Source organism: Emys orbicularis, chromosome 13 (assembly GCF_028017835.1).
Source record: "Emys orbicularis isolate rEmyOrb1 chromosome 13, rEmyOrb1.hap1, whole genome shotgun sequence".
NCBI lineage: Eukaryota > Metazoa > Chordata > Testudines > Emydidae > Emys > Emys orbicularis.
The window spans coordinates 5,451,670-5,463,008 of NC_088695.1; the positions used below are offsets into that span (position 1 = coordinate 5,451,670).

The 11,339-nt window shown below is 52.5% G+C and overlaps 1 protein-coding gene across 1 annotated transcript; it reads right to left on the reverse strand.

The window, feature by feature from the left end:
• Positions 1-239: 239 nt before the first annotated feature.
• LOC135888147 (acetylcholinesterase-like) lies at positions 240-9,531 on the reverse strand. The gene is made up of 3 exons (XM_065415958.1): positions 8,021-9,531; positions 4,659-4,825; positions 240-466 (listed from the first exon to the last, which is right to left on the reverse strand). The coding sequence occupies exons 1-3, from the start codon at positions 9,514-9,516 to the stop codon at positions 240-242; spliced, it is 1,890 nt and encodes a 629-aa protein (XP_065272030.1). The 5' UTR covers positions 9,517-9,531.
• Between the last annotated feature and the right edge of the window lie 1,808 nt (positions 9,532-11,339).

An 11,339-nucleotide genomic window follows, 5' to 3' on the forward strand; every position in this document is an offset into this window, starting at 1 on the left:
TTCAGACCTGGGTCTGTGTTTGCAGCAGGCAAGCGTGTCTGGCTCAAACAAGGCAAGTTTCTGGAGTCCCAAGCTGGCAGGGAAAACAGGTTAGAAGTAGTCTCAGCACATCAGTTGGCAGTTCCCAAGAGATTTTCTGTGATACAACCCATCACAATAGCCCTAACCCAACACTGACACCTTAGCACCCTGCCCATAACGCTAACCCTAACACCTTCATTCTATGCCCATAACCCTCCCTATACCAGAGCCTTATCCTCCTCCCCTGGTGGCATGACAGCAGTCCTCTCTATCTGGATAGTGTCCTCAGCCTTGGAAGTCTCCATATGAATACTGTCAATGAATTCCTTGTGTGCACAGATGCTCCTCAGCCTAGCCACCTCCTCCTGTAGCTCTCCCACCTGCTTCCTGAGAAATTCCACCAGCAGACACCTCTCACACTGGATGGTCCCCCCAGCCTGGCTTTCTGTGAGGGGAAAATGCAGGCCACAGTCTCTGCAAATCCACACCAGGATCTGGGTAGAGTCATCCGTGGTTAGGCTGTCTGTCTGGATACAGGCACAGGTGGAGGAGAGAGGAGCAGTGTTGGCACTGGCAATGCGGCCCTTCCTAACCATAACGATTATATTATGACTTCCCTCCTAGGTCAGCCCTACTCCCTCGTTAATCTCACAAGGGAAGGGTGATCACAAGGCTGATTGAGGATGATCAAGGGAACAAAGGCTCAAACTGTCCCCAAACACACAATCCTAATTGACCCTGTAACTGAAATAACCTGAAAGAAAAAGAAAAACACAAACAGCCAAACAAACTCACTCACCCCAAGGTTAGTACTCGCACCTTGTTCGTTCAGCAGGGGGATCTCCTTCGCCCTCTCTCAAACTCCCCTGTTTGCAGTCCTCTTCTTGGGGTCCAGGTTGTTTCTAGCATAGGTGGGGGTGGAGAAAGGCCCCCTGATGCTGCAGCTGTTCCTTATGTTAGACCCTTGGCCCATGTGCCTGGTAGGTACTAGCGCAGGCATGTCCTGGTGGGTTTTGCTGAGTCACTGTGCACAAGCAGCCCCCAAGTCACAGTGATCGAGCTGTTCCCACTGTGTGGTGCTTGCATAGTTGAGTCATACAGTGGATTAATGGGTGGTCAACACCCACCTGGGCAGGGATTTTTTGTGTGTCACTAGCAAAATTATAGCATATTTTAGTAACAACCATACAGCACAATCTCATAACTTTATACACACTAGTGATACCCATATTTGGACAGAACAAGGGATTTCAGCGGATCATGACCGTTCATACGATACCATGCTTTGTATGAAACATCACAACCATATATGAATGATGACTATGGGGGTTCTAGGGTGTCGGTCTGAGGTATGGTGTGTCACATGCTCCCCAAAGCTCTTACCCTGATCCCTGAGCCCTACCACTGAGACCCCAAATGTATCCCCAACCCTAACCCACCCCACTGCTAGTGCCTGAATCCTATCCCTTAATCCTGTCCCCGCAACCCATACACTGACACCTAATTGTAACCCTATTCTGCTTCTCTTATCCCGTAACCCTATCACCCTACCACCTCACCCAGCCTCCCACCCTCTCGTCCTGCCCCCACCTCTACACGCTGCCCCATCCCCACTAATTCTAACCAAGAACCCCACTATTTAATCCCACACCCAGTCCTACTCTACAAGCCTGTTGCCTCTCCTGTAACCCTAACTGCATCACCCTAACCCTGAACTTAACAGTTCCAGCCACCCAACCACTTAACCCTAACACCCAACCAGAACTGCCGAACTCTAGTTATTGACCCTAACACCCTAATTATAACTCTGCTCCCCATATCTGACCACCTGACCCTAAGTCTTAAATTTTTAACCTTTAAACTTACCCCTAGCCACTCTACCTTACAAGCTTGTTGCCTCTCCTGCAGGCATAACCATCCTACCCTAATCCAGAACTTAACGGTTCCAGCCAGCTCCATCACCCTAGTACTTAACCCTAACACCCAATGGGACCTAGAACCCCTGAGCTCCAATTCCCAACCCTAACACCCTATTTATAACCTGGCTCCCCAGATCTGACTACCTGACTCTAACTCTTAAACCTGTAACCCTTAAACCTACTCCTAATCACCCTGACCCTCAGCTCTCCTCACAACCACAGCTGGCTTCAGACCCCAGATTTTAGGTCTGAGCCAACCCGAAGCCCAACCCCACTTCCTTCCTTGCCTATCCAGATTGTAAACCCAGCACGGCCTGGCCCAGCCCACCTGCAAAGTGCCACTCATCCTGCCAGAGCAGGAGAAATAATAATAGATACAGCAGTTAACAATGGAAGAAATGATGGTTCAATGCTTCTTCAACTGAGCTCTGAGTTGATCTGAGAGAACTGAGCCATGGGGAATGCTGGAAGTTGGGATCTGGGGGGCTTGCCTTTCCAGGGGATGGCTGTTCTGCAAGAGTTGTGCCAATCTCATGTGCTCTAGGGGTCTGTGCCACCAGCCCCGGTTACTGGGACAATGATTAGGTGGTTGAACATGGGCCTTTCCCCTCTAGGGGACGCTGGATCTGATGTGAGGAGGGGGAGGGAAGGGGGAACCAGCTGGTTCAGGGGATGGGGAAATGGACATGGGGCCTTTACGCTCTCGAGGGCTCTGGTTCCAGATTTTGTCATTCCCATCAGTGTGCACTGAGTTGTGGAGGCTCAGACCAACCCCCAGGTGGGCCAGAGCCCCTGTCCCAAACTCCACCAGCCCCTGAGCAGGGAGGCTGAGGGATGATTGGACCACAGAGTCCCTGCCCCTCAGAGGGCATCTGTGCAGGGATGGGGGTCATGGGGAGGGGGTGCTGTGTACATGTGGGGCACTCTCCCTGTCCCTATACCCACTTAGCCTCCTCCCCATACCCTGCCAGCTGGCTGAAAAAACATCTGTCTCTGAGGCTTGTATTGTATAATGGCCCACAAATGTCATCAATAAACCACCGATTTCCTTAGACTCCCTGGTGTGTTCTGTTCTTCCTCACAGTCCACTGAGCACCATCAAGGAGGGGATTGGGGCTAGTGGGTTAGAGCACAGAGGATGGGGGTCAGGATTCCTGGGTTCTCTCCCAAGGACTGGGAGGGGAGTGGTCTCTAGTGGTTAGAGCAGAGGGGGGCTGGGAGTTAGGACTCCTGGGTGTTATCCCCTGTCTTGGGACGAGAGGGGGGTCTAAGGGTTAGAGATGTGTGAGCTGGAAGTCAAGCCGCCTGGGTTCTATCTCAGACCTTGGAGGGCATTGAGGTCTAGTTGGTTAGACCGGGGAAGCTGGGAGTCAGGACTCCTGGGTTCCATATCTTTGGGTGCAGAGTGTGATCTCTGCACTTTGTCATTTGCCTCTTCAAACACCAGAGCAGCATTGACCCCCTATGTAATCTTTGTTCCCCATTATCTCAACACAACTCCCACTGCGCCCACTCTCCCCTGCTCAGGAGCAGCTAATCAACCTCACACACCAGGGTTCTGTCTCCTGACTGAATATGCTTTAATGCACTGGGGATGGAGGAATTGCTGAGGGAGGGTCAATCCGTGGATTCCCAGTGGGTTCATTAGCAGGATCCTCGTTAATGAATCGCAGGCACTAACAGGAACTGGATCCTGTGGTGTGCAGGGAGGGTTCCCCCCGTAGGGGGATTGTAATTGCTCAGCTCTTCATTCACGGCCCCCCGGGCTGGGCACGTCTGCTCCTGTGGGACACACAGCGAGTGGGGTTAACAGCAGTGGGGATGAGCTCAGACTATGCGGGGGTTGGTCAACTTGTAAACAGGAGGGGAGACCTGCAGGGGAAACCAGGTGCTGCACAAGCTCAGTTTGGGACGCTCACCCCTTACGGTCAGTGCTAATCTCCATGCACTAGGGGGTGCTTTTTTGCAAAGAGCGGCATCGGGGGGGAGGGGGTCAGGAGAGGGCTGTCCTCCCACATTTAGTGCCCCCCCCAGTGCTGTATTCTAGCAGTAGGGGATGCTGTTCTGCTGGAGTTCCCATGTTTCCCAGCATCTGTAACCCCAGGGTCCAACATGCAAGGTTCTGTTCTGCCTTCCATAAGAAGCCCCCTGGCACACAGGATTCCCAGTGGCTACTGGCTTCTCCTTGAATCCCTGTCTTACACAGTTACCCAGCGGCTGCATCCCTCCCAAGAGCCAGCTGCATGTCATTCTTTCATTGCCGCCTTTCTCTTCCGTGTCATTACAGGCCACTTACCCTCAGCCCAGAGGGTCCTTGGATCCTTCCCTCAATCCCCACCCCCCTACTGGGAATCCCTCTGTCTGAGCTCATTCCTCCTCCCCTGAAATGGGGGCTACATGGGGAGACCTTGGAGAAGAAGCATGGTTGTCATCCTCCTACCCAGAGGGGCTGAGCAACAGAAGATGGGGTAGAACCTGGGGCTGCCCCAGAGCAGATGGGATCTGGAGTTCCCAGGATATGCAAGTTCTACCCCAGACAGGAGAATGGAACATCTCTTGGAGACCAGAAGATCCCATGGAAATGGGAATGTGAGCTGGGATCTTTTGCTTCTAAAGGGGAGCCATCTCCAATCCAGCCCAAGGGTGGCTGAGAGGGGTGGGGAGAGACGGGGCCTTTCCCCTCTAGGGCTGCCATCCTCTCATCCCGCTGATGCTCACCTGGGGCCTTTGGTTTCTCTGACAGCAGTGATGCCAAGAATTCACAGCGCGAGGCGGGTGATGCCTTCTCAGCTTCGGGCGGCTTCAGGCTGATGCGCTCAAAGTTCTGCTTTGCGGGGTCATAGGTGGGCCACAGCTGCTCGCTGCCCTCCCCTACCATGGGTTTCCTGCATGGAAAATGAACATGCCCCACTGAGGTTAGTACTGTGGCTTGGTGGGGATTGGAACGTGCCCCAGCTGGTGTCTAACATCCCAGATGCAGGGATGATTATGAGCCAACTTGAAAAGTTTGGCCTCTTTCCAAAATGGCTGACATCCCATGTTGCTGCAAATGAGAGTGAAGCCAGAGGCTGCCCTCAGTTAAGATGGGTGCTGCCTCCCGGTCTTTTCATATGGGGTGATGCTACAGGTTGCCCTTTATAAACACGGCCACTTTATTCCATTGTTCTCCATGAGATTGAAGCCACAGGCGGCCCTGAGTAATAATGGCTGCCATTGGCCTACGACCCTTTATAAAATGAGACTTCCCCTAGGGAAGATGGCCACTGTTTTCCATTGTTTGCAATGGGACTGAAGCCAGGCTTCCCTCAGAGAAGATGGGCATCCTTTGTGCTCGCAGACAGGAAAGGGCAGTGTGGGGAGCAGAGCAACATGCGGGGTGAGGGGGGCATGGATAGGAAATGTGGGTGCATAAATAGGAGGATCTGAACTGGAAGGGAGTGTCAAGTTTTGCTCTTTCTTAAGATGGTGTCTCTCACTTGTCCTTTCAACTATGATGCTGCCCTTACAAAAAATGACCACCATATCTCACTGTGATCAAGGAGATTGAAGCCACAAGCTGCCCTGAGTCAGCTGCCATTTGCCCACAGCCCTTGCACATGGCAGCCAGGTTGTCCCTAGGACAGATGGCCACCACCCACCATTGTTCTTAAGGAGGCAGAAGCCACAGGCTGCCCTCAAGGAAGATGGCCTCCCTGAACATGAAGACTGGCAACTAGCAGGGACGTTACCTGTAGGAAAGATGTTGGAGGCAGCCTGCTGGTAGCTGTAATTTGCAGACCTCCCAGGTGCTCTATGCAGTGCCCAAAGCTGCACAGTCAGGGATTTCCCCATGTTTGATGCTCACAGTCTGTGTCACATTGGTTGTGGGACTGCGGGGATGTGAACAGGGTCTGTGTGAGAACACATGGGGGAGGGGTGAGAGAGTGGCCCTCCCTAGAGTCATAGATTCCAGGACCAGAAGAGACCATTGTGATCATCTAGTATAACCTCCTGTATAACACAAGCCACAGGAGTTTCCAAAATAATTCCTAGATCAGTGGTTCCCAAACTTGTTCCGCCGCTTGTGCAGGGAAAGCCCCTGGCGGGCCGGGCTGGTTTGTTTACCTGCTGCATCCGCAGGTCCGGCCGATCGCGGCTCCCACTGGCTGCGGTTCGCTGCTCTGGGCCAATGGGAGCTGCTGGAAGTGGCGCGGGCCAAGGGACATACTGGCCGCCGCTTCCAGCAGCTCCCATTGGCCTGGAGCAGCAAACCACGGCCACTGGGAGCCGCAATCGGCCGAACCTGCGGACGCGGCAGGTAAACAAACCAGCCCGGCCCGCCAGGGGCTTTCCCTGCACAAGCGGTAGAACAAGTTTGGGTACCACTGTCCTAGATAGATCTTTTAGAAAAAGATCCAAACTTGATTGAAAAATTCTCAGCAATGGAGAATCTGCCACAACCCTTGGTAAATTGTTCCAATCATTAATTACTTTAACTGTTAAACATTTATACCTTATTTGAAGTCTGAATTTATCTTGCTTTGACTCCCCACCTTTAGATCATGTCAGACCTTTCTCTGCTAGACCGAAGACCAATTATTAAAGATTTGGTCCCCAGGTAGGTACTCATAGGCTTCTTAACCTTCTCTTAGTTAAGCTACATAGATTGAGATCCTTAAGTCTATCACTATAAGGCAAAGTTTCTAATCCCTTAGACATTCTCGTGTCTCTTCTCTGGACCCTTTCCAATGTATCAACACCCCTCTAATTACCCAGGTGATCCCATTTAACCTTCTTATAAATTGGCATGACATTAGCTTTCTTCCAGTCTTCTGGATCTTCCCCAGTGCTCCACGATATACTGAAAATCAATGTTAACAGGCCAGCGAGTACCTCAGCCAGCTCTTTCAGAACATTTGGATGTAAATTATCTGGACCTGCTGATTTAAAAATGTCTAACTTTAGTAGCTTCTGTTTAAAAGCTTCCAGAGATACTAGTGGAATGGAAAGGGTGTTATCATTACCATAGAATGAGACTACATCATTTGTGCATCATTTGTACATCATTTGTTTTTTTCCCCAGATTTATTTATTGAACGCTTCTGCCTTTTCTGCATTACCATTTCCATCTAGTAATGGACCAATTCTATTGTGAGGATTCTTTTTGTTCCTCATATCGTCAAAGAACTCCTTCTTATTGTCCTAAATGCTGCTGGCCATAGATTTCGCCATGTGCCTCTTTGCTTCCCTTATCAATTTTCTACAATTCCTAATGTCTGATTTATACTCATTACTATAAACTTCTCCTTTCTTCCATTTGTGGTATATTATGTTTTTGTTTTTCACAGCTGCCTTCCCCTCCCTAATCTGGGAAGAAATTAGCCCATGCTGGGTGATTAGGACCAGAATGGGGAATATTGAAGAGGGTTCTTTTGGGGGTTTGCTTGCTTATTTTTGTTGCAAGGGAGCATGTCTTTTTATCTATGCTCTACTGTATGCTTAACAGTTACATTGCCACAGTTTTCTTAAGCAGAGACTGCCACAGCTATGCTGACCTAGCCCATCGGATAGCTGTATTTCTGTTGATGGAAAGATGCTTTTGTCAATGTAGCTCCCGTTTTTTGGGAAGGTGATTCTTCCCAACTACTGGAGCAACCCCGTTTGCTGCTGCAGGCTGTACTGACATGATGAGCTGACGTAGCCATGCCTGTATAGTGTTTGTAGCATAAACATCCCCTGAGTTTGTGTGGCAGAGCTGGGAAAGGGCAGGCAGAGCTTTGAGATCATTCACTACTAGCTGAAAACCATGTTTCCTTGAATGAGAGTGGGTGTGTTCGTAGGACCAGTGACATCCTGATGTGGGAAGAAGGGAATTATCCCTAACCTGTAACCAGGGGGCTCAGATTATACGTCCCTGAAATAAGTTCAGCTCTAGGTCAGGGGCTTCACCCAAATAGATTATCTGTTTTTCAAAGAGACCCCTTCTTTGCCATGGCATTGAGCCGGGTGTTCCTGGATGTTGCGGACACCTGGCCAAAGAGTTACAGTTGCTCCCATGGTCTGGATCGGGGAGACAAGAGGATAGTGGGGGATTTCCTTACCCGCTCCAGGTGTACACTGCAAGGTAATGCATCGCCCTGCGGCTCAGCGCTACCTCAGCCTCTGTGTGGTTGGATCCTACCACAGATGCCAGGGTCCCGAACTCATAGGGCATCTCAGAGCCCTGTGGCACCCCCATCCATTCAGGTGCAGACAAGCCGCTGCTACGGTGGGCGAAGTGGTAGGTGTACACGGGATTTCCAGCCTCTGTCTCTTGCCTTGCCATCTCCAGTATCGGGCACACAACGACATAATCGCCAGCGATTTGTTCCATGGCCCATCGGTACCGTGCCTCTCCCTGCTCCTCCCCCTCCTGGATGTACCACCGTGCCATGGCTTGGATGGCCTCGTCTGGCACCCCTGGCACTATCAGCCTCAACACCTGCAGCAGCTCCTCCCAGCCGATGGAGCTGGCGTTGTCCAGGTTGAGGCTAGAGGCAGCAAAGTATAATATGTAGGAGCCTTCGTTGGTGGTGAAACCAGCTGCAATGGGTATTGGCTGGCCATGCCTGGCCTGCAGGAGTCTTGGTGGTGTATCAGGGAGGAAATCCCCGTCTGGTGTCGGCACAAAGGGCAGCTTCAGTTCCTTCTTGTGGTTCAAGATGGAGAACTCGTGTTTGGGGAACTCCCTGGGTTCCTTCCCCTGCAGGCAGCCCACCAGGGCCGTGCTGTTACCATCGGAGCAGCCCAGCAGCTGGCCCAATCTCTGGCCTCTCTCCTTGGCCTCTTCATGTGAAATCCAAACCCATGGTGTGTTCGGGGCTCCGCTGTGCAGCACGGCGCGGGTGAAGAGGGGCCGGCTCCCCGGGGAGAGGAGATGGAAGCCGACTGACGCAGCCCCAGTGCCCTGGCCGAAGAGCAGAAAACTAGCCGGGTCCCCTCCGAAGACGGCCACGTTGTCCTGCAGCCAGCGCGCCGCCAGGCGCTGGTCCCACAGGCCGGCGTTCCCCGGGGCGGCCGGGGGCAGGGACAGGAAGCCCAGCGCCCCCAGCCGGTAGTTCATGGAGGCCACGATCACGTTCTCGGTGGCGGCTAAGAAGCGCCCGTCATAGATCTCGAGGGAGGCTGCCCCTGTGACGAACCCCCCACCGTGAATCCAGACGAGGACGGGGGCCGTACCGTTGGGATGGGGATGGGGCACCCAGACATTGAGGAAGAGGCAGTCCTCGGACTGCGGCGCTTTGGGTGTCCAGACATCTGCCTGAGCGTAACCAGTGACCGGAGGCTGGTGGCAGACATTGCCGAAGCTGGTGGTCTCCAGGACGTGGCTCCAGGGCTGGTGGGGAAGCGGTTTCTGGAAGCGCAAGGCCCCCACGGGGGGCTCGGCATACGGGATGCCCAGGAAGGCCGTCACTGTGCTGGAGCCGGCCTGGAGGCGCTTGCCCTGGATGGGGCCACTGGTGGTGAGCACCACGGTGCCGTCGTCATCGGAGCCAGAGCTGGGGCCCGGCAGGGAAAGGAGGAGCAGGCAGGGGAACGTGGGGAGGAGTCCCAGCATCGCAGCAGCTGTAAGGGAAACCCCCTCAGAGGGAGTTACAGGGAACGGGATTCATAGATTCATAGATTCTAGGACTGGAAGGGACCTTGAGAGGTCATCGAGTCCAGTCCCCTGCCCTCATGGCAGGACCAAATACTGTCTAGACCATCCCGGATAGACATTTATCTAACCTACTCTTAAATATCTCCAGAGATGGAGATTCCACAACCTCCCTAGGCAGTTTATTCCAGTGTTTAACCACCCTGACAGTTAGGAATTTTTTCCTAATGTCCAACCTAAACCTCCCTTGCTGCAGTTTAAGCCCATTGCTTCTTGTTCTATCCTTAGAGGCCAAGATGAACAAGTTTTCTCCCTCCTCCTTATGACACCCTTTTAGATACCTGAAAACTTCTCTTTTCCAAACTAAACAAACCCAATTCTTTCAGCCTTCCTTCATAGGTCATGTACTCTAGACCTTTCATCATTCTTGTTGCTCTTTTAATCATTCTTGGATCAGGGGCCTTTCCCCTGTAGGGGGCTCTGGGTCCCATCCAGTCCCATCCACCTAATTACAGACAGCAGAAGGGAGCTCCGTACTTCAGACTAAATCCCAGTTAGCAAATAGAGCCTCTTGGTGTGTACCACTCATTCTCTGGCTCCCTGCTCAACTCCCAGATTGGCATCAACCATGACGCTAGCTCGGGGAGGGCACTGGGGTCTACTGGGTTAGAGCAGGGGGGGCTGGGAGTCTGGACTCCTGGGTTCTATTCTCAGGTCTGAGAATGGGGTCTGTGGAAATTAATTACCTAGAGTGATCCCAATTCCAGCTGCTCTTCTACCCCATTCCCTCCCTTCACCCCTCTGTCCCTATCTCGCCAGTGGCACAGACTCACCTGCCCTTCTTCTTGGTTCAGTTGTGGCTTTGTGGCTTTCTCTGTGTCTCACAGCTCAGCATGAAGGTGAATGGGGGATGCGGGGGAAACGGGAAGCCTCCAATGCTGAGAATAACAGCCAAGGAGCAGCCACTGGGGCTTATTTATCCTCAAATCTGTGTCCTCATTGGACTCTGCAAACACAGAGGGGGGTGGGATCTGTGCCAGCCAGATGGGTCTGGAGCCAAGAGGTTTGGAAACAGAGACTCAGTTGGGTAAGCAGTGTGAGAGTTCTAGGGATGCAAGGGCTGTGATCCCTGAATTGCAGCCACCTCTGGGGAAGATCATCTGGGTACTTGGAAGTGAATGGGGAATTCATGTCCAAAGAAAAGAGAAGTGGATTTTAGAGGAGGGGGCAGAATGGAATAACTCTAGGGGGTGATTGGACAGTTGACTGGGTTTATACCCCTCCAATGAGGCTAGGGGATATTCAGTGAGAAGTGAGAGTTGGTTATTTCAAATGTGAAAACCAGCATACCCTGCAGCTCAGCACCCCAGTGAGGTATTTCAGTCAGCCCCAGTTGCAAGGGGTGGTCCTGGGGGAATTCTGCCCAGAATTCATGTGCCATGCAAAAAAAATTTCTGCAGAAAATACATTCTGCTGCAGTTATGCCTTTCACCCACCAGTGGCCACTGTGCCACCAGAACAGAGAGCAGCCAGTCCCAGGCCAGCCCGAGCTGTGGATAGGGAAGAGAAGAGGTTGCCTTCCACACAGTACCATGCTGGTGGGGCCAGGTCGGAAGGCACGGGATATGGGGAGGAGGGGTGGACAGTGAGGGGCACATGAGGCTGCTGGGGAGGGGTCACAGAGTGGGGTTCATAAGGGCTAGTGGGGGACAGATTGGGGGTCTGAATTGGAGTGGGGGTGTAGGGACACATGGGGACAGGGGCAGAGAGGGGCTGGGGGGAGT